Below are 23173 nucleotides of genomic sequence, written 5' to 3'. Positions count from 1 at the left end.
AAAATTAGCCAGGCGTAAGCGAGACTCCGTCTCAGAAAAAAAAAAAAAAAAAAAAAAAAAAAAAAGCACTACATTATAGCTCATGTTTCATAAAATAAGCTCATAATAGGACAGACACTTCTGCCAACTGTTTTGGTAGACTACAGTGTTCCCTCCGCGAGAGATCTGAGGTACAAAATATGATAAAAATCTTCCATCTCATTTATCAAAAGACAAAGGAAGCTAAAGACAGGGAAAAAAGTAACCCCATCTATCAGCCAGATTTATATATTATCTTTTATTTTATTACTAATAAAGTGGAATGACTTTGAAAAGAAAACACTCATTAGGTTCCATAAAATTATACATTAAAGCAGCAGCTCTTAGAATTAAGTCACCTTTCAGCTCTACATTAACTTACAGGCTTGAAAACTAATTTCTCAAGCTTTTAGAAAAGTACCTAGAATCACAGAGCAATAGATGCAGAATCTGGAAGGCCCTTCCAGAAAAACAACACCTTATGTGGCAGGGAGCTCTTACAGTGGCATCCACGTGACTATAAAGTGAAAAGAATGAACATGCGTTACAGAAATCAGTCTGGGCCGGACACGGTGGCTCACGCCTATAATCCCAGCACTTTGGGAGGCCAAGGCAGGCAGATCACCTGAGGCCAGGAGTTCGAGACCAGCCTGGCCAACATGGTGAAACCCTGCCTCTACTAAAAATACACAAATTAGCCGGGTGTGGTGGCACCCGCCTGTAATCCCAGCTACTTGGGAGGCTGAGGCAGGAGAATTGCTTGAACCCAGGAGGCAGAGCTTGCAGTGAGCTGAGATTGCGCCACTGCATTCCAGCCTGGGCAACAGAGCAAGACTCTGTCTCAAAAAAAAAAAAAAAGAAATCAGTCTGGTGCCCAAGCGTGGTGACTCACGCCTATAATCCTAGCACTTCCGGAGGCCGAGGTAGGAGGATCGCTTGAGCCCAGGAGTTCAAAGCCCGCCTGGGCAACACAGACAGACCTCATCTCTACAAAAGAGTTAAAAATTAGCCAGGTGTGGTGGCGCATGCCTGTGGTTCCAGCTAATCAAGAGGCTGAGGTGAGAGGATCACTTGAGCCAGGGAAGTCGAGGCTGCAGTGAGCTGTGACAGCACCACTGCACTCCAGCCTGGGTGACAGAGCAAGCCCGTCTCAAAAAAAAAAGAGAGAGAGAGAGAAATCAGTCTGAACTGCAGCAGCAGTTCTTGAGGAATAATGATGAAAATAATAAATTATAACCACTGCCATTTACTGAGCACCTCAAAGCAACCCCAGGTGGCATCTATGCCATTTCTTCTTTGCTGGCACTGAGTTTCTGTTTCTACCAGAGATCCCCCAACTCTCTTGCCAACAGGGTTCTACCAGCGAGGTACACGTGTTTGAGATCTGGAAGGATGAAGGAAAGCAGAAGCCGTTTGTTTTTCTTCTTCCTACAGACAGCAGCAGTAGCAGGCAAAAGTTGGATTCCTCAGACATGAGCTTTACAGCATGTCCAGATTCCCTGCCCTTTCACCAGCCTCAAGGCTGGAGAGGCTGAGAAGGTGGAAGGTCAAGACCTTCTGGGTCTGCTCTGGGTGGCAGCAGCTTTCTAACTTTTTTTGCGGCAAATCAGAAAGCCAGCGGTGGGCTTCCATTTTTTGCGCATCTCGCCTTTTCTTTGTTCTGAAGGCAACTAATACTCTGTATTGAATCCCCTTCTACTTGAAATAGCTAGAATGACATGTCTTCTTGACTGAACCATGACTGATAGGGTAGGCCCATTTTACAGCTGAGAAAACCGAACATGAGAAAAAGGTAAATTGCTCAAGGTCAAGCAAGCAAGTGGCAGAACAAAAGAATTCACACCCAGGTTTATCTGACTTCAGAAGTAAAGAATCAAAGTTAAACATCCATAACCTGGCTGGGTGTGGTGGCTCACGCTTATAATCCCAGCATTTTGGGAGGCCAAGGTGGGCAGACTGCTTGAACTCAGGAGTTGAAGAGAAACCTGTCTCTACTAAAAATACAAAAATTAGCTAGGTGTAGTGGCGCATGCCTGTAATCCCAGCTACTTGGGAGGCTGAGGCAGGAGAATCATTTGAACCTGGGAGGCACAGGTCGCAATGAGCTGAGATCACGCCACTGCACTCCAGCCTGGGTGACAGAGTGAGACTGTCTCAAAAAGCATTTTTTTAATTTAAAATAAGTTTTTTTAAAAATCCCTAACCTATGGTCCTAGGAATTCACACAAGAGAAACGGGTGCACATGTCCACAAGGCAATGTGTAGGTGCTTTTCATGGCAGCTTTATTCATAATAGGAAAAACACTGAAAATGACCCAAATACCTATCAACAGAAGAGATAAGCCAAATGTGACAGATGCATATAAATGGAATATGACTCAGCGGCAAAAAAGAACTACTGAATCTCACGCAACAAATATGGATGAATTTCACAGAGGTTAGGTTGAGTGAAAGATGGCAGACATAAAATGTTGATTTTATTTATACATGGGTCCTCTCCCAAGTTCAAGCAAAAGTGTTCCACGGTGAGAGAAGTCAGAAGGGAAGTTCCCTTTTAGGTAGCTGTGGTAATCATTGGAAAAGTGGCAAGAGAGAACTTTCCAGAGCAATGGAAAATTCTGGTTTTTAATCTAGGTGGTAATTATGCAGGTGAATACATTCATGTAAAAATTCATCCACCTCTGGAACTAGAGAGTGATGATGGTGTTTACAAAATACTGTGAGTGTATTAAATGCCATTGAATTTTATACTTTAAAATGGTTAAAATGGTACACTTAATGCTATGTGTACTTTACCACAATAAATAAAATTCATTGACCAGGCACAGTGGCTCACACCTGTAATTCCAGCACTTTGGGAGGCTGAGGCAGGCGGGTCACCCAAGATCAGGAGTTCAAGACCAGCCCGACCAACATGGAGAAACCTTGTCTCTACTAAAAAAAAAAAAAAAAAAAAAAAAAAAAATTAGGCAGCCATGGTGGCATGCACCTGTAGTCCCAGCTACTCAGGAGGCTGAGGCTGGAGAATCGCTTGAACCCGGAGGGCGCAGGTTGTGGTGAGCCGAGATGGCACCACTGCACTTCAGCCTGGGCAACAAGAGTGAAACTCCATCTCAAAAAAAAAAAAAAATTCATCAAGCTCTCTACTTGAGATTTGTGTGTGTGTGTGTATATACATATATATACACACATATAATATATATAACGTCAATGAAATTGATAATACAGAAAAAACTTCATTATCAAGAAATAGACTTGTAACAGAGGACATGCCACTGCTTCTACAGGAAAACTTTCTTCATGGAAACATATCAGGCAAATTTTTTTAGCTCTAAGTCTGGCAAATTGAGTCTACCTTTTCTGCCTCTTCCAGATCCTTCACTGCCCAAAGTCATCTGCCAAACTATGCACTTAAATAGTATAAGTAGACTAAATATTTCTCCCAGACCTTTGATTAAAATTCAATTTAGGCTCAAAATGAACTTGGGGCCTCTTCCTTTCAATGTGTCGCAAACTTGGGGCCTCTTCATTTCAATGTGTTGCCACTTGCCCTTGTTTTTAGTCTTTAACAATAACACCAGAAGGAAACGCACAAATGTTTCCAGTTCCATTTCTGGAAAATTTCAGTGAGTGTCTAAGATGCCACAATCTCTCTCCCCTCTTAAAACTCACCCAGACACTAAACAGACCGGCCCAAGGAAAGCAAAGTGCTCTGCCTGAGGTAAGGTTGAAAAACTCCAACATGCCTGAAGTTATGCTGAAACTCAGATGACAGCAGTGATTTTACACCAGTGAACAATGTGTTTTTTTGCAGTAGTGACCAGTAGGCTCATCTTCAACACATTTGTGAAGAACAAATAAGAAAGGGCTCCCAGCTGCAGGCCTGTCCCTCCTTCCAAGCGTATGTCACAGGCAATGAGGCCCGGGAAGAAGTCCATGGGGGTGGAGAGGAAGAGGAAGAGAAAGAAGGATTCTCAAGAAGCTCTGCAAGATGGTTGCAGTTGCCGGCTTAGGCTGCAAAGTAAGGAAGCGAATCCAGCACATGCGGTGCTGGTACATAATTTAAGCTGCAACTGAATAATAGATCTTTCCATCACTTCATGAGCGAAACAACTACCAGCCACTCTTGGGCTCTGTTTGTCTTTTAAAAAATGCTTTTCAGAGAGAAAAAAAAAAAAGGAAGAAAGAAAGCAAACAAACACAAACGTAGTTTAAGGAGCACAAAAACATTTTAAGATGATAAGAACCAATAGAAATAATTTAGAATGTTCTCTAGGCTTTATACTCAAACTTCAAAACCCTCAGAATCTTAAGCACAAAAGACTTTGAGACGATCAACTGTAACTACTCATTTTCTGATAAAGAAACTGAGAACTAGGCCAGGCACGGTGGCTCATGCCTGTAATCCCAGCACTTCGGGAGGCCAAGGCAGGTGGATCACGAGGTCAGGAGTTCAACACCAGCCTGGCCAACATGGTGAAACCCCGTCTCTACTAAAGATACAAACAATTAGCAAGGCATGGTGGCGCATGCCTGTAATCCCAGCTACTTGGGAGGCTGAGGCAGGAGAATCGCTTGAACCTGGGAGGCAGATGTTGCAGTGAGCTGAGATCGGGCCATTGCACTCCAGCCTCAGCGACAGGGCTAGACTCCATCTCGAAAAAAAAAAAGAGAGAGAAATTGAAAACTAGAGTCACAAGACAGCAAAAGCCACCCAGCTAATCAGTGGTGCAGCTGATGCTGCTTCCACGCCGTTACAAAAATGGTCTGGATGAAATTCTGTAATTTTTTTTGGACAAAATTTTCTGGATGAAATTCGCAATTCTAACAAACGATCATCTACTCACCATATAAATGTCAGGAATCCACTGTCCTAATTTCTCAATTAGTCTCTTATTCCTACTAGCTTATACAACAAGCCTGCCCCAAATCAAGTCAGTCCAATGTTTAGTGGATGTGTTGGTGCTCTGTTAGCTTCTGGGGTTACCAAGATGACTCAGACCAGGGAGGGGCTCAGGGCTGATGGGAAGTGATAAGGGCTAGAATAAATACTAGCATGTGCATCCTCACCAATCACAGGCAAGAACACAACTGATTCAGCCAGACTGCAGAAGGGTAAGGGAGAAACCAGCCTGCTAAAACTGAGCTCACCAGGAAGTTCCTTCCAAATGATTCATTCCTTCCAAAAACAGAAATGTTTAGTTTTGCTAATTAATTCCCTCAAATAATTTCATCTGCTTTGCCATATATACCTAGGAACCGTCTTCCAAGGACTGAGAGTGGAATGATTGTCTCTCGAAGCCCACATTACTTACTCCTCCTGTTCCCATTGTAGAGCTCCACCCAGGGTCTCAGGTGTGCTCGGCTTTAGAAGGCATCAAAGAAACACAACCTAGAACTCGGAACACTTCCTTTAATACTCTGAAAACAAATGACTCTCAACAAATGGAAAAAATGGCTCCAAGTGGAACATTATTTTCCCCTCAAAAGAACCTAGAAGGTCCTTGAAGCTACATGTCCTGGAAGAGTTCATTAATTCCTACTGATGACTAGAAAGCACTGTCTTCTCTGTTTACCTTCAACTCAAGTGACAAAATCCAAAGTATCTGCAATGTTCTCGCATCTCCATCAAAGCTTTTAATACGATGGCAAAGGCATAACTGGATTTTAGTCACGTTCTGTTCATTACAGTCATAACTGTTACCTACCAGTAAGAATAACTATTCTAATAACTCTCTCCCACAATGGGTTACAAACATTCCCTCCAAATGCCTGACTTGTCACTAACTCGTGTGTTTAGTCCCATAGTTATATAGGGTATCTATAATATAGGGCATACTATAAAGTTTCCAAAGATACCATGTTTTCTCTGTGAACATAATGCATATATTTAATACGGCTGATTAAAGTCTACAATAGAAATAATAATTACCACACTAATTAATTCTGAAGTCCATGTTCACATACACATATACGTAAAATTTAGTAAACATGTGTACTCAAGAATGTGACATAAGATCTTTGCCATGATTAAAGGTATGATTTGAAATCTTTTGGTCAGCCTAACTTCCTAAACACAAATATTTGATTCATGGAAGATCCATTAAGAAATTCACTTTCAGCCAGGCGCAGTGGCTCACACCTCTAATCCCAGCACTTTGGGAGGCCGAGGCGGGTGGACCTTGAGGTCAGGAGATCAAGACCATCCTGGCTAACACAGTGAAACCCCGGCTCTACTAAAAATACAAAAAATTAGCCAGGCGTGGTGGCAGGCGCCTGTAGTCCCAGCTACTCGGGAGGCTGAGGCAGGAGAATGGCGTGAACCCGGGAGGTGGAGCTTGCAGTGAGCCAAGATTGCGCCACTGCATTCCAGCCTGGGCGACAGAGCGAGACTCCATCTCAAAAAAAAAAAAAAGGAAAAGAAATCTACTTTCACCACCACTGCTGTTACTGCACCCCCATACAGTAACTGTAGGAAGAGAAACAAAATAGAAACCAAAACCACTGATATTCGAATTGAGCTAAAAGGTAAAATAAACATGCATTATAACAAAATGTATCTGACTATGGTCTACAATATGCAATGGTGTGTAAATGGTTAAGGAAAGCTACATTAGGTTGTTCAGGTTAAAAAACCTGATTTAACTTTAACCATCTGGCAGAGGCACTAAACAAATATCTGTGCTGATTTTAAATGACTAAAGTACAAGTTACTAATTGAAAGCTTAGGATTTCTCATAAATGGTGTGAACACACACATCACTAGAGAGTCTACTGAAACAGTATTTTCTCTTCTCCTTGATTCATTCGCTTGCCATGAGCATGCATCTCTCTAGGTCAAAACAGGGATACTTGTTTTCTACCTCAAGGCTTCCTGTTCCTAAGAAAATCCTTGTTAAAGCCTATTTTACAGACCAATACAAGCTTCATATTAAAAAAAAATAAGAAGAAAAAAAGAAAAAAACAACTCATCCAGTTGGCATTCTTCTGAAAGACTTCGAGAAATTAAATGCATTTACAGGTGAGGCTGTTTGGCTGTCCACATTCTTCGGCAATGAATCATGAGCAAGAGACACTTGATAATAGAGTGCTGTCCTTCATCAGTGCCAAAATACTTCCTCCCCTATCACTCTATCATATCAAAAATGTCATACCAACAGACCTTTGAAAACTGCAGAATGGCTTGTGGAAGCAGAGGAAGGAATGAGAATTGGGCCAGACATTAAAACAAACAGCTAGCTCTACAAATACACTGTCTGCAACCACATCTAAGAGATCTGAGTGGATAAGAGCAGGATGCACACACTTAAGACACGCTTAAGACAAATTCAACTTTCCTGGCTATTCTGGGCCATTCTGTGTTTGACTTTCTTGAAGGCATGGTCGAGGTATACCAGGCTCTCTATAAGTAAGCACCACACTCATATTTTAAGCAGTATTATGCACACCTCAGATGTCAAGGGCTAGCTTTACCATTTTTGCCTTAGCCTCATATTACTCATTCCCAGAGTTGATAATTTTTCTTAAAGCAAACTCACTGCTTTACTTAATATTTATTTTTGCCTCATTCTAAGCAATCTATCCATGAAATAAATGGATGTGGTAGCTGGTTTTCTGTTTTTATTCCTAACATATAATATTCATGCATCATAACTGAAAAATAGAATATTTATCTCTCTGCACCACCTGTAAGTCTGTCTGTATACCAGACTTTGGAAAGCACTGTTTTGGGGATAGCATAAAAGGTAGAGAAAATGCTTTATTAAATGATTAGGTATTTTGGGGGTATGACAGTCCTTACTCTGTCTCCTCTGAGAGCTCACAGGTTATCTAGGATGATGAAGCTTTGGTTGTTTAATGGCCAGCTGGATGATAGAGACACGAATCCCTTTAAAAAACAGAATGGAACCGTCACTGTTATGGGTAGCCATTGCCCCAGCTTGCGCAGGTCTTCTGGGGCTCTAGCTGTCAGTCATCCAGTTCTAACAAGTGCTTTTCCTAATCAGATGGAAAAACTGGAAGCAGACACTCTCCAACTTGGAACTCTGCCTCTCACACTACAATGTATGCAGCATACTAGCTCAACTGCTTTCCTAGGTACCATCCAAAATTAAAACTAGTGGCCGGGCACGGTGACTCACTTCTGTAATCCCAGCTACTTCGAAGGCTGAAACAGGAGAACCGCTTGAACCCAGGAGGCAGAGGTTGCAGTGAGCCAAGACCTCGCCACCACACTCCAGCCTGGGCAACAGAGCAGGACTCCATCTCCAAAAAAAAACAAAAACAAAAATAAAATTAAAACTAGCTATTGCAATACTGCATATTGGATTTCTATGCCTGAATTTTTTTTCCCATTGCTATCACATAGTCTTTTCAAAAAGTTTAATAGTAATACCAACTTAGACCCTCCCAAATTCACTTTCTATATGGGCATCTACTAAAAAGGCTGATTGCAAAAGTTCCTATGAGGATGAAATAGGCCCTAAATAGTTTTTTAAACCTTAACAAAGTTCACATAACCATTGATTTGTTTAACCCACTAAATGGGTGTTAAATCTAACCTCTGAGTCTATGTTTCTGACCCTAACCCTTGGATTTAGGATCAAGACACAAACTCAGTAAAACACCAGAGAAAACTGTTCTGCTTCCCTCCACTCCCATCTGGGGCAATCTCACCCTCAGACACTACCATATACCAAATCACCTTCTCTGGAAAATCAAGGCTGGTTGGTCCAACAACTGTTGGGCCCCTGATTACTACTTAGAGTCAAATCAATGAGGCATGTTATTGGGAATCAGCTCTCAACCTAGATAAATTCATCTGTAGCCACAACTGCTTAATGGGATTCGTTCTAGAGATGAGGCAAGGAATTCCCTGGTGGCTCACATTGTTGGTAGAATATGTTGAAAGTTTCAGCAGTGATTGTGAACCCTTCTACTGCTTCACCCCGCCCCCACCACACCCCACACTTCATGCCTCTCCCCAACCAAGTCTGCATGACTTTTTAAATTACTATTTATATTACCACACATATTATTGTACACAGGACTAAAGTGGCCCCGCCTAGTTTCAAGAACTTGTGTCTCATAAAAAGATAACCTTCTTAAGGAGAGAAAACCTTGCTAACCTCAAAATCTCCCTTGCCTTCAGCAGTATGCAGAAAGTTCTCACACTTGTCCTGAAGAGAAATGGTTGGCTGTGAACTTTTGTCAGTGTACAAAGAACTAGATCAAAAGTTAAATGTAGGCAGAAGTCATTGCAAATGCAATTCCCCCGGGGGTGATGTAAAAATTCATTGGTCTTAAGCCTATGAATGCCTCAAAAATAGTTACAGGGTGGGATGTTTACTGGGAAACTGGTTCGCTTCTTTTGTAGGGAAAGTCGTCATTTAATACATGAGGGATTTCTATGACTTCTCCTCACCCAAAGCTTCGTTATGGCCTTCAAGGCCTTTCAACAGAGTGTGAACAACAACTCTTTCAGTTTTTTCCTGGACACCTACCTGGCACCTCCTACTTGTATCTTTAGATCTCACCTCCTTTATCAACCCAGGACCCAGCACTTAAGAGTTTTCAGCACCCATTTGGTTCATATTACTAGCTACCATTTACTTAGCATCCACCACATGCCTTGTACTCTACGTCATTTCATTCAGACCTCACTCAGCCCGGTGAGGTGGGAGCATTACTGGCCCCATTTTCTATAATGGCTTGCTCGGTGAGGTATCTGTTCAAATGCCCTTTATTCCCAGCAAGAATCCCTGAAGGGAATGCATATAGGACCAATCCCACTCTTTGCTAAATTTCTGTATTGCAGAGTGTCCATCGGCATCATACATTCCCTCGCTCAGTCTCAGGAATCCCGACAGAGACTGCAGAGTAAAGTCTAACAGTTTCAAGTCCACTAGACTCCTAAATGCAGAAATTGAATCTTGTTCATCTTTGTATCCCCCCCAGTGACTGGCAGGAGTAGCGCCTCATTCAGTATTATAATAGCTGGATGGTACTGAAAAAGTTACAGCAGCATTTCAAGGGGGGAAAGTTCCCCTTCATCAATCTGTAGAAGTAGCTCTGAAAAGAACTAAAGTGGCCCCACTGCAGAAGTAGCTCTGAAAAACCACAAGAAACACCTCAAAAGCCACCGCTGCTTTAGTAAAGCACCTCCGCTTCTGCCATCTGCCCACAGTGAGGAAGCTCCAGTACCCTGTCCATATTTCTAAATGGCACTCATCGGATTCTTAATGACTTGCAGGCTTTCCCAACGGGACTGTGTGACAGAGCCGTGGCACGCTCTTGCCCATCTGCGTAATCCCCACACTGAAGTGGAGTTGTTCATGAAAACTTACCGAATAATCAAATTTCACTCTCTCAAGCAGGATATGCAGTGGTACTTTGCTACAAATACATTTACCACTACGAATTTCTCACTTCAAGCGATCTCCTGCCCAGGTGTGCGCTCTCAGAAAATTACATCTCTTTCTGAATTCTGCTGGCAAGTCCGAAGAGGACCGTCAGCACACCCAGCACAGACCACCTGGGGAGCTGAAGAAAACGGCCTCCCTCCTCCCCGCTGGGATTCCCCGGGCTGAGAGCGGGAGTGAGGAGCGCAAGGCAGTTTCTATCATGGGATGACTCTCCGCTGGGAACTTCAGGGAAACCACAACCATCATTACTCAGGCCAGACAGCTGCCAGAAAAGCAGCCTAGCCTAAGAACTGAAGCTGAACTAGAGGTACGAAGCTGTATTCCATTACTAAGCGCGGGAGCACTCACTCCCAAGTTTGTCCACATTTCAAGAATGTTAAAACTCTGTGGTAGAAACCCCTGATTACTTAAACTACCGTCTAAAAGCAGAAACTTGACAAATGAAGACATAAAATAAAAGGAACTGGTGACAGGTAGCATAGTTCCAGAATACAAAGCATTCATCACACTCTTTTATGGGTCCTTCCAAATCTCCATCCCCATTCCCTACTGGAGAAAAAAAAAAAAAAAAACTTTTACTTATATTACAGATGCAGCTGATTGACAAGGAAAAGGGATTCGGCTCTGTGATGAGTTTTCAGTTTCTCTCACGTACACAAGCCTGTAACTGCATCAATACCGAGTGTGGTTTGAAATAGAGAAGGAAAACACAAAGATATGCAAGCGACACAACAGACACGAGATGCCTCCAAGCCAGCAGAAATCCAGGACACCGGGTTCAAGACAGTGTCCCCTACTCGCGCCTTAATCTCCAGCCCAAGTGACTTCCGAGTAAAGGTTCCAGGAGCCCCGGAGGCCATGAGCCATCAGCCCGGACGGTGAAACCTACCCGTCCCCTGCGTCCCACGGCCGGGTGGGAGAATCCCAGCTTCGTACGGCACATCGGGGAACAACTTCAGAGCAGCACGCGAGCAGAGCCCCCAGCGCTCCCACGCTCACGCTCACGACCCTCCTCCCAACCGCGCGGCGCAAGGAGGCACTTACTCGGAGCCAACCTGACAGCTCCCGCCGGGGCGGAAACCCGCGGTCTCCTCGCACCGGCATCTCGGATGCAGGTCCCGCGTAGGCGCGCAGCTCCGGGCCCCGCTTCTGCTCCTGCTCCTACTCCTCCTGGGCACCACTGGACAGTGCTCTGACCCGCAGCCCCAGCCGCCGGGGTGCCGACCCGCGGGGACCCACGCCTTTGTCCCTCCTCCCGCGGCGGCAGCGGCGTCGGCCCGCCCCCGACCCGAGCGTTGCGCCTCCGCGCCGGCCGCCTGGCCCGGGAAACTCTCAAATTGGCCGCTACCACCCACGAGCCTGCCGGGGAACGGCCGGCGCCGCGCCTCCGAGGCTCCCGCGGCGAACCGCGTCACGCGCGACTCCTGGCCAGAGGCGGGAGGCGGCGGCAGGAGAAGCCCAAGGCCCGAGCGGCCCGCAGCCCCCACGCCTGCACCCCTCCACCCCCGCCAGCCCGATGGTTCGCTCCGCGGCGTGCACTGGAGCAAGCAGGTCCCGCTCCCAGCGCGCGCGCTCTGGGAAGCGCTGCAAGTTTGGAGACCTGGAGTGAGCTCCGGGCGCAGCTGGCCCGACTGTCCGCGGTGTTTCCCCGGTGAGGTCGCGGGGGCATCCTGTAGGAAGACTTTTCGGCGAGGTTCGCAGGGCCTCACACAGGCAGCTTCAGTTCTCCTACGAAGAGTCTAACTGGGAAAACCTCAAAGTTTTAGGTCCTGTCTAGAGGCCTGCCCGGCCAACCAACACATACACGGCCTTGTACCCCACATTTCTCAGCCCAACAACTGCCTACCCGAATTCCGAGAGTATAAGATGTTCGTATTAAATATTAAAACAGGACTTTTCAGGACAATATATTCCATGTTATCTCTTTGGCACATTTCCAACAACTCCAATAAAGAGATTGAAACTCCTCTCCCATCATCAGCTTATAAAAGGTTACCGGTAGGTCACAAGTGCTTATCTGACAGGATTCATCTAATGCAACTCAGTGTGCTTATTCGTTTCGAAGTCCTCCATGTGCAAAGAATTGTGCAGTGAAGTAAGTGTCTTTAAGAGCATATAAATTAATTTGGAGAATCCAAACACGTACCGATTAAAGATATAACCTTGGGTTTGAAATCTTAAAAAACCATCTTGTAAAAGAATAGTTTTGCCTGCCCTGCTTTTCCCTTAATTGGAAAGCAAAACTCGACCTAGGCTCACAAGTAGAAGGTAAAAGGTGTGGTCTGCCCCAGAGGAGATGCAGATGCTGGGCTCTCTCCCTGAAAAGTTGCTTCACTTCCTGCCTGATCAAAACAAGTCTAGCAGTTTCGTGGAAAAACAAGTCCAGTAGATGCCTCTCCAGAAGTGTTATGCTTCTGGCCTCCTTTGGAGTAACTAAGTTCACGCCTCTGGATAAAAAGCACTGTGAGTAACGTTTCCCACTTTGCCTCCAGTCTCCAGACTTAGACATTTTGGTTGTATTCCTGATGTAAGGCGTTGCTCTCCTGATCTAAGCACCTATTTATAAAATGTTTCCCAAATCTGGCGAGGCACGGTGGCTCATGCCTGTAATCCCAGCACTTTGGGAGGGCAAGGCGGGAGAATCACTTGAGCCCACGAGTTTGAGACCAGTCTGGGCAACATAGTGAGACCCCATCTCTATTTTTTAAAAATTGTTTTAATCAAAAAAAGGAAAAAATAAAATAAAATATTTCCCAAATTAGGTGGTGCTAATAAAAATGATAGCACCTGAGAGGTGGCCACACCTTAGTGATGTGAGCTTAGAGCCCCTAACATTTAAATAATCCAGAATGTGGCAGTTACATCTACTGAATGATTTCCTTTTTTCTCTCTAGAGCGGCACTGTTCAATAAGATGACCACTTGCCACCAGTGAGTGTTTACATTTACATGTAGATTAACTAAAATTAGAGGAAATGACAAATTCAGTTCCTCAGTCACACTTGTCTCATTTCAAGGGCTCAGAAGCCACGTGGCTAATAGCTACCCTATTGGACAGTGCAAATATAGAATATTTCCATCACTGCAGAAAGTTCTGTTGGACTGCACTACTCGAAATGATGAAATATTTATAGACAGAAACTCCATTCTTCTGGCACAACACCTGACAGATGATAAGCATTCAGTAAATGGTTGTTAGAAACATGGTTCAGTTGATATACTGGCTTTTTTGCTGGTGGCAGTGTAAATCAATACAACTCTTTGGAGAAGCAATTTATTAGTCATCTTCTTCACATGTGGGTTTGCACATTTTAACCCCACTCCTAGAATGTGTTTGTCCAAAGAACTTCTACTCGGCAGGGCATGGTGGCTCATGCCTGTAATCCCAGCACTTTGGGAGGCCGAGGCGGACAGATTGCGAGGTCAAGAAATCAAGACCATCTTGGCCAACATGGTGAGACCCCGTCTCTACTAAAAATAACAAAAATTAGCTGGGCGTGGTGGCGCACGCCTGTAGTCCCAGCTATTCAGGAGGCTGAGGCAGGAGAATCGCTTGAACCCAGGAGGCGGAGGTTACAGTGAGACAAGATTGCACCACTGCACTCCAGCCTGGTGACAGAGCGAGATTCCGTCTCAAAAAAAAAAAAAAAAAAAATCTTCTACTCAACAGGTACTTACTGAACACCTCTGTCAACTCCTTGATAAAATACTCAGGATACTGCCTTAGGAAACTCAGTCTATTGCAGTAGACGATCAACAAGTAATGATAAACTGTGTAAGTACTGAGATTCCTGGCAGGCTCAGAGTTGTCTAGCAGGAGAGAGTTAGGGAAGGCTTTCCAGAGAGGGGGTTGCTTATGCATTCTAAAGGAGATGTCGGAATGAGTTTTTAAGACACAAAGAAGAAAAAAAGCCTTCCAGATAAGGGGAATAAATAACACAGAGAGAAGGAAGGAAGGAAGAGACAGCAGGCTTACTCTTGAGGTGGCAGGAGGTGAAGTTGCCCAGGCAAGTATAAAGATGGATTTGACAGTTTGTGGGGACAGGGGTTGGGGGGAGGAGAATGTTAGTGAGAATGACAAGACCAGCAAAAAATGCATTTTTGTGGGAATGCAGGTGAGAGATGACGTGGCTATGAAGTTAGGCAGTGTTAGACAAAAGGGAGCCAGATTCTAGAGAAACTAAGGAAGTAGATCAGCAGGTTGGATGACTGCCTGACTAGATATGGGGAGACGCGAGAGGGAAGTGAGCCTACGCTGACTCTCAGGTTTCTGGCTTACTTAAAGGAGATGACGGTGGCTTTTATCAAAACAGAACACAGGAGTGGGAGCAGATCTTGGGAGGAGCTTGAAGAAGGATGATGAGTTTAGTTACAGACTGATTTTCAAGTGCTAAGGGTCATCCAGGTGAAGATGTTCAATAATTTAACAAATATGTATCAAGTGTCTCCTATGTGCTAGGCACTGATGAGTATTTGAGTAGAGAGTTTTGGGAGTGATTTGGGTATCATCAATGTATCATAAAGGCTGAAGTCTTGGGAGGGGACAATCCCACATTCAAAGACGTGATGTAGATTAAGCCAAGAGAGGACTAAGGACAGGACTCATCTCTGGGAATGCCAATATTTAGGGGGCAGACTTGAGTCGCCGGAACAGAAACCAAAGAGGAGCTGCCAGAAAGGAAAGAAAACGCCTCTGGAGGAGAGTGTCCAAAAAGCCAAGGAAAGAACAAACTTCAGGAAAGAGGGAGAGGCCAACAACATGGAATTTCGAGGAGGTCAATTAAGGTAAGAACTGATGATGTTCATTAAGTGGAGGACCACTGCTTATCTTGGCCAGAGCTGTTTCAATGGAAAGATAGGACTGGAGGTTAGATTACAGTGGATGACTAGGTGTGAGGCAGCACTTCGCTATATGCCTATATCTAATAATGAACAATGGAAACCACCAATGTCCAATGATGGTGGGCTGGGCTATTAAATTACAGTAAATCAACATAATTGGCATAGCAGACCATCATTTAAAATTGTAATAAGGAAGTCTATACAACGAGAATGATAATGCTATAATTATCAACAAAAAAACACAAATTACATCTAATGTATGATGATAATGATAAAATTATAAAAAAAAGAACTGGAAAGTATGCAAAAAAATGACTTCATGAAAAGACAGGCTTGTGCATATATTTTTCTTTTTAAATTTAGTTATTGTTTGTGCAATGGACAATTTTTTTCAACACTTTTCAGCGTATATTACAATATATAAGGTCTCTGAAATAGGTTGGTCAGCTGGGTGCAGGGGCTCATGCTTGTAATCCCAGCACTTTGGGAGGCTAGATGGGAGGATTGCTTGAGCCTAGGGATTTGAGTCCAGCCTGGACAACATAGTGAGACTCTGTCTCTACAAAAAATAATAATAAAATAAAATTGCCTGGGCATGGTAGCATGTGCTTGTAGTCCCAGCTACTCGAGGACTGAGGGGAGAGGATTGCTTGAGCCCAGGAGTTTGAGGCTGCAGTAAGCTATGACTGCACCGCTACACTGCAGCCTAGGTGACAGAGAGAGAGACACTGTCTCAAAAAATAAGAAATAAGTTGGTCAGAAGACCTTAATGAGATAAACTAAATGCCTTTTAGTCATATTTTCTCAAGAATGTGGAGATTCTTGAGAAACACATATGTGTGTGTGTATATATATATGTATATATCTGCGATATGGTTATAAAGTATCATCAACGGGGAGCAAAGAAAACTAACATTGAAAAATTTACAGGTTCAGCTGGGCACGGTGGCTCACACCTGTAATCCCAGCACTTTGGGAGGCCGAGGTGGGTGGATCAACTGAGATCAGGAGTTCTAGACCATCCTGACTAACATGGTGAAACCCCGTCTCTACTAAAAATACAAAAAAAAATAGCTAGGTGTGGTAGCAGGCGCCTGTAGTCCCAGCTACTTGGGAGACTGAGGCAGGAGAATCACTTGAACTCGGGAGGTGGAGGTTTCAGTAAGCCGAGATCACGCCACTGCACTCCAGCCTGGGCGACAAAAGTGAAACTCCGTCCCCCCGCCCCCCCAAAAAAAAGAAAAGTTTATAGGTTCACCAAAAAATTTAGTTAACGTGTACACTGTAAAGTAGACTGGAATCGTAACTCTCCTTTAACAAACCTTTCTTGAATGCCTACCATATACCCTGGGGGAGCTATAGAGAAGATAATGACAATTTATAAAAGGGAGCCTGCTCACAGTGTGTTGAAGACAAAGATATGTAAACACATTGCTTGTCAGGAGAATTGCTTAACTGCAGAGGTGACTAAAGTGCTGAGGCAGCAGCTAAAACTCCGCCAGAAGCTAAAACTCCGCCAGAAAAAACCTGATGTTTTTTCAGTAAAGGCCTTGTGTCCTCCCCCGTCCCCGCCCCCACTTCCAGGTAGCCTCATCTCCTCTCCTGGCTCCACCCATCTTCCTCGGTCCAAACACCAGTTAACAATTACCACCCGGTTCACCTGCAGGCTTCCTCCCACAATAATCACCCCACTCAATGGCCCCCGTGATTACCTCCAGGAGAGCGGCATCTAACGTTCTGCTTGCCCCCTTATGCTTTCACTTTTAGTTATTATATATTACTTTCTTTTTTTTTTGAGACAGAGTTTCGCGCTTGTTGCTCAGGCTGGATTGCAATGCGCAATGGCGCAGTCTTAGCTCACTGCAACCTCTGCCTCCCGGGTTCGAGCGATTCTCCTGCCTCAGCCTCCCAAGTAGTTGGGACTACAGGCGCCCACCACCACACCTGGCTAATTTTTGTATTTTTAGTAGAGATGGGGTTTCACCGTGTTGGCCAGGATGGTCTCAATCTCCTGACCTCAGGTGATCCACCTGCCTCGGCCTCCCAAAGCGCTGGGATTACAGGCATGAGCCACCGCATCCGGCCCTCATGATCACTTTCAAAGTTTGTTAAAGTCCTCTTCTTTTTTCTTTTTTGGGGGTGGGGGTAGTTAACTTGTACACTTCCCAGATCCTAAATAGCTACAAGACTGTTTTCAGTTGTACACAGAGCTGCTTCTAATGCCATATGCCCTCTGACACCCACCCCCAAGAAATAATAGACCTGTGAATTGAGATGCTCCTCATTCCAATATATGATGGTTCTAGAAATAGAGAACAAAGCCGACTTTATAGCAATCATAGATGTGTAAAGATTACAAAGACAGCAAAGTATTTTCAAGCTATCTTCCAGCACAGAGGAACACATTCTAAACCACTGTAAGAACTCTCAGGCCTCCTCCATCTTTTGGGCAACTGAAGATTCTTGCTTTTCCTTTAGAAACATTCTGTGGATCACTCATAAGTAATTTTCAGACTACCTGTCTTCAGGATTGTTCCCACATCTTGATATTATGTAGAAAGAACAAAGCTGCTCTAAGTTGCCACTTTTCAATTATTTTAGGTTGGTGCAACAGTAATTGTGGTTTTTGCCATTAAACCCAATATGTTGGTATCTACGTTTCTAGTATCTCAAAGAACAGAACAAATTTTTACGCAGACATTCTTCTTCTTCTTTTTTTTTTTTTGACAGACTCTCGTTCTGTAGCCCAGGCTGGAGTGCGGTGGTGCAATCTTGGCTCACCGCAACCTCTGCCTCCCAGGTCCAAGCAATTCTCGTGCCTTAGCCTCCCAAGTAGCTGGGATTACAGGCATGTGCCACCATGCCCGGCTAATTTTTGTATTTTTAGTAGAGGTGGAGTTTCACCACGTTGGCCAAGCTGGTCTTGAACTCCTGGCCTCAATTGATCTGCCTGCTTCAGCCTCCCGGCCTCCCAAAGTGCTGGGATTACAGACGTGAGCCACCACACCAGGCCAGGTAGACATTCTTCTATTTAGTAAAGCAAGTAACTTAAGGTGTAAGGCTATTTACATTGTTCTATAGTTACTAAAAACTATTTTCATTTTTGTTAATTTTTTAGACCACTGAGTTTTGCAAGAATAAGGTGCTCATTATAAAGCATCTAAGGAGTTCAGAAGAGCACAAAGAAATTTAAAAACTAAAGTCCTAATACCTATTTTTGACATTAGGTGAGCATTCCAGACATATATACAGACATAAGACCACACGGATGACTATCAAGAAATGAAAAATGTTTACAAAAATGAGATCCTACTACAGTATTATTTTTATGTTCTTTTTTCTTTTTTTTTTTTTTTTGGAGACAGTCTTGCTGTCGTCCAGGCTGGGGTGCAGTGGCATGATCTAGGCTCACTGCAACCTCCGTCTCCTGAGTTCAAGCAATTATCCTGCCTCAGCCTCCCAAACTGGGATTACAAGCATGTGCCACCACGCCCAGCTAATTTTTCTGGGTTTTTTTTTTCATAGAGACGGGGTTTCAACATGTTGGCCAGGCTGTTTTCAAACTCCTGACCTCAAGTGAGTCTCCCATCTTGGCCTCCCAAAGTGCTAGGATTATGGGCGTGAGCTACTGCACCCAGCCTATTTTATTTATTTTTCAGAAAAGGTCTCACTCTAGCCCAGGCTGGAGTGCAGTGACACAATCATAGCTCACAGCAACCTCCAACTCCTGGGCTCAAGCAGTCCTTCCACCTCAGCCCCCCAAGTAGCTGGGACTACAGGCCCACGCCACCAGGCCTGGCTAATTTTTAAAAAAATATATTTTTAAGGCTGGGCACGGTGGCTCACACCTGTAATCCCAGCACTTTGGGAGGCAGGCAGATCACTTGAGGCCAAGAATTCAAGACCAGCCTGGCCAACAAGGTGAAACCCCGTCTCTACTAAAAATACAAAACTTAGCCAGTCATGGTGGCGCACGCCTGTAATCCCAATTACTCGGGAAAAAAAATTATTTTTAGTAGAGATGAGGTCTTGCTATGTTGCACAGGCTGGCCTCAAACTCCTGGCTTCTAACTATCCTCCTACCTTGGTCTCCCAAAGTGCTGTGATTACAGGCATGAGCCACGGTGCCTGGCACTGTGTTGTTTTAATTAAAAACGGTAAATAAGGTTAGGCAGATGGCTCACGCCTGTAATCCCAGCACTTTGGGAGGCCAAGATGGGAGGATTGTTTGAGCCCAGGAGTTCAAGACCAGCCTTGGGCAACACAGCAAGACCTGATCTCTACAAAAAACTTAGCTGGGCCTGGTGGTGCACGCCTGTAGTCCCAGCTACTTGGGAGGCTGAAGCAAGAGGATGGCTTGAGCCTGGAAAGCAGAGGCTGCCTAGCCGAGATCGTACCACTGCACTCCAGCCTGGGTGCCAGAGCAAGACCCTGCCTCAAAAAAAATAAAAAAGGAGTAGCTGTGCAATTCAGAGTCAGCTATGACCTGAATGGATTAAGAAGCTGGGGTGCCCTAGACTGGTGTTTGGGGAGAGTCGTGGGTTGGAAGGAGATGACTGTAGTCTAGGCTGACCACATGCAGACTCCTAGGTGACTTATAGGGCTCATCTGGATATGCTCAGGCTGGTGGGCAGAGGCCACGGTGGTGCTCCGCTTGGGGCTGAGGCGGAGCGTAACCCAGATCCACTCCTGGAAAGCCAAGAAGCATCCTATGGCACACGTTCTAGTTTAGACATACCTGCTGGAGAGTGTGCTTTGCAACATGGAGGAGCACTTCTTCCTGGCAGGACACCCTGGGTCCTCAGAGGCACTCCAAGGTGCTCCAAAGTATGACAGCTTTTACTATTTTACTGCTGTTTACACTGGAGAATATATGAAAGCCACACTCTCTTTTTCGGGGATAGAGACCCCTTGTTAGCCCTCCACTGAGAAACAAACAAACAGAAACAGAAACTCTGATAAACAATGATTGACTAAATGCATATTATGTGCCAAGAGCTTTTCATATACTACACTAAGTAATTCAATGTAGTGACTATATAGTCAGTATTATTGTCCCTGCTTTATACGTGAAGAAACTATGCTTCAGAGAAAGCAGTTTGCCCAAGGTCATCCTCAAGCAGATGGAATCCAAACCCACCGGGCATGGTGGCCACACCTGTAATCCTAGCACTTTGGAAGACCAAGGTGGGAGGATCGCATGAGCCCAGGAGTTCAAGACCAGCCTAGGCAAAATAGGAAGACCCTGTCTCTACAAAAAATAAAAATAATAAAAGTAAATGAGCCAGCGTGATGGCACACACCTGAAGTCCCAGCTACTCAGGAGGCTGAGGCAGAAGGATCACTTGAGTCCAAGAGGTTGAGTCTGCAGTGAGCCGTGATTGTGCCACTGCCCTCCAGCCTCAGTGACAGAGTGAGACCCTGTCTCAAAAAAAGAAAGAATCCAACCAGGCACCGTGGCTCAAGCCTATAATCCCAGCACTTTGGGGAGGCCAAGGCAGGCGGATCACTTGAGGCCAGGAGTTCAAGACCAGCCTGGCCAACATGGTGAAACCCCGTCTCTACTAAAAATATAAAAATTAGCCAGGCGTAGTGATGGGCGCCTGCAATCCCAGCTACTCGGGAGGCTGAGGCAGGAGAATCACTGGAACCTGGGAGGCGGAGGTTGCAGTGAGCCGAGATTGTGCCACTACACTCCAGCCTGGGCAACAGAGCAAGACTCCGTCTCAAAAAAAAGAAAAAAAAATCCAAGCCCAGGTCTGTCAGATTCAAAGCCCATTCACTTCCCGGCTTTCCGGCCCCTCTATTCTTTGCCTCTACCCAGTAAAACAATTGCATGGGGTGGGAGGAGAGGTGTGGCTGTTATTGTTGCTTTCCTTTTAGCTTCTTTTAACAGAATGCAAGATAATTTTTGCTCTCACAGCAACTAAAGTGAGTTTTATCCAAGCAATGCTGGGGAATCAAGTTTGTGAAACTCTTCCTATGAAATATTAAAAAGGGGGGGGAGGGGGGAGGGATAACATTGGGAGATATACCTAATGCTAGATGACGAGTTGGTGGGTGCAGTGCACCAGCATGGCACATGTATACATATGTAACTAACTGCACATTGGGCACATGTACCATAAAACCTAAAGTATAATAATAATAATAATTATTATTACAATAAAAGAAAAAAAAATAGAGTATGCTAATAAAAAAGAAAAAGTATATAATCAAAAAAAAAAAAAAAAGAAATATTAAAAAGGTCGATGCCACAAATGTGATTTGACTCCCTCCAACGAGAGAATCCTTGATTCAAATGCCATTCTGTTGTCTAACTGAATTTCAGAGCTCCCTTCACCCCCAAAATACTTTAAGAAAAACACTTCAGTAAACAAAAATTTTCACTAAATAAAAAGGCCCTCCTCTCAGGGACTCTAAGAGGGAATCTAAGGTGAGCAAGGCCCAGGGGACTGTCCAGTACTCTGGGGAAACCAGAGGGCCCTCTGCACTCCTGAATTGCTTTAAAAAACTTATGACCAGAATCGGCTAGCTCTAAGAATTCAGGATCCTCGATCAACACAGATTAAAGTTGAAGAGTATCTTAAATTCACAAAGAGTTTTCGGATCTGAAAGTGGCCTTAGAAAAAAACCTGCAAACAAACAGCTTTCCAGGGTAGCCATGCAAATTTGCATGGGCCTCTTTAAACAAAGGAAACTCGCCTGGAAAGACACCTCCAGGAGATGTTCAATAAAAATTGAAAATGTGGTTCATAAAATTTATGGTTCTATAAGACAGTGTCCTAAATTTCTCTGATGATAGGAATCACCAGAGGCACTTGCTAAAACCAGTGTCCTAGCTCGCTTGCTAGAGATTCCAATTCAGTGAGTCTGAGAAGGGTGTTGGGATCTGACAGCGTTCACATGCACCCCCAGGTGATTCTCATCATGGGAGAGGTTTAGAAATTCTGCTAAAGGGACATTGTTACAATTCTCTGACACAAGACAGAAAGATTACAATTTTGAAGTCAGGTAAAACATTTTGAAGTTTAAAAAAATAATTATTTGCAGCTGGGCGTGGCAGCTCACGCACCCTTGTAATCCCAGCACTTTGGGAGGGCTGAGGTGGATGGATCGCTTGAGCTCAGGGATTTGAGATGAGTCTGGGCAACATGGTGAAACCCCATCTCAATTTTTTTTTTTCCTGGAGACAGGGCCTCTCACTCTTTTGCCCAGGCTGGAGTGCAGTGATACAATCTAAGGTCACTGCAACCTCCGCCTCCCAGGCTCAAGTGATCCTCCCACCTCAGCCTCTGAAGTAATTGGGAACATAGGTGTGCACCACCATGCCCAGCTAATTTTTGTATTTTGGGTAGAGATGGGGTTTCGCCATGTTACCCAGGCTGGTCTTCAATTCCTGAACTGAGGCAATCCACCTGCCTTGGCCTCCCAAAGTGCAGGGATTACAGGCCTGAGCCATCGCACTTGGCTAAAAATGTTTTAAAATAAAGATACTTTTTAAAAAATAATTATTTGCAAAATGCTGTGTACGGCTTTCAAAAGAAAAGGGTATGGTCTTACAATTCTTTTTATGTTATTTACATATGTTTGTACACACACACACACATTTGGATTTGTTTTTAATGTAAGTGATAATTGTTTATTCACTCAAAACTATAAGTAGATCACCAAAAAGTGGTAAAGTGCAACTAAAATGTCATCATCCAGAACCAACTACTGAGCACCTTTCCAGGTTATCTCTCTGCACAGATAAGTAGGTACATATTGTACACAACTTAGACACCTGGGGTATACACTTGGGATACACCAGATTTGCTCTTTTGCAACCTATTTCTACATAAGAATAGAGTTTGACTATTTGTTTCATGAACTGGATCTATATCATCA

At 44.3% G+C, this 23173-nt stretch overlaps 1 protein-coding gene across 10 annotated transcripts in view; it reads right to left on the bottom strand.

Moving 5' to 3' along the window:
* Positions 1-23173, bottom strand: part of TJP2 (tight junction protein 2) — a 160442-nt gene that overhangs the window by 67520 nt on the left and 69749 nt on the right. Inside the window, exon 1 of one of the 10 annotated variants that reach the window (XM_063649587.1) lies at positions 20022-20038. The exons of 5 other annotated variants lie outside the window; for them this stretch is intronic. Coding sequence is in view for 4 of the 5 variants with exons in the window: in XM_054501558.2 (XP_054357533.1) it covers positions 11487-11546 (60 nt within the window). In the remaining variant the exon portion in view is untranslated. Of the gene's footprint in view, positions 1-4865; positions 4883-11486; positions 11857-20021; positions 20039-23173 lie in introns of those variants that run through there. 4 more of the 10 variants (XM_054501558.2, XM_054501555.2, XM_054501548.2 and 1 more) reach the window with 4 other exon arrangements.

Source organism: Pongo pygmaeus, chromosome 13, assembly GCF_028885625.2.
Source record: "Pongo pygmaeus isolate AG05252 chromosome 13, NHGRI_mPonPyg2-v2.0_pri, whole genome shotgun sequence".
Lineage (NCBI taxonomy): Eukaryota > Metazoa > Chordata > Mammalia > Primates > Hominidae > Pongo > Pongo pygmaeus.
Note: the sequence above shows the minus strand (reverse complement) of the source record. Positions and strands in the feature narration are given on the sequence as shown.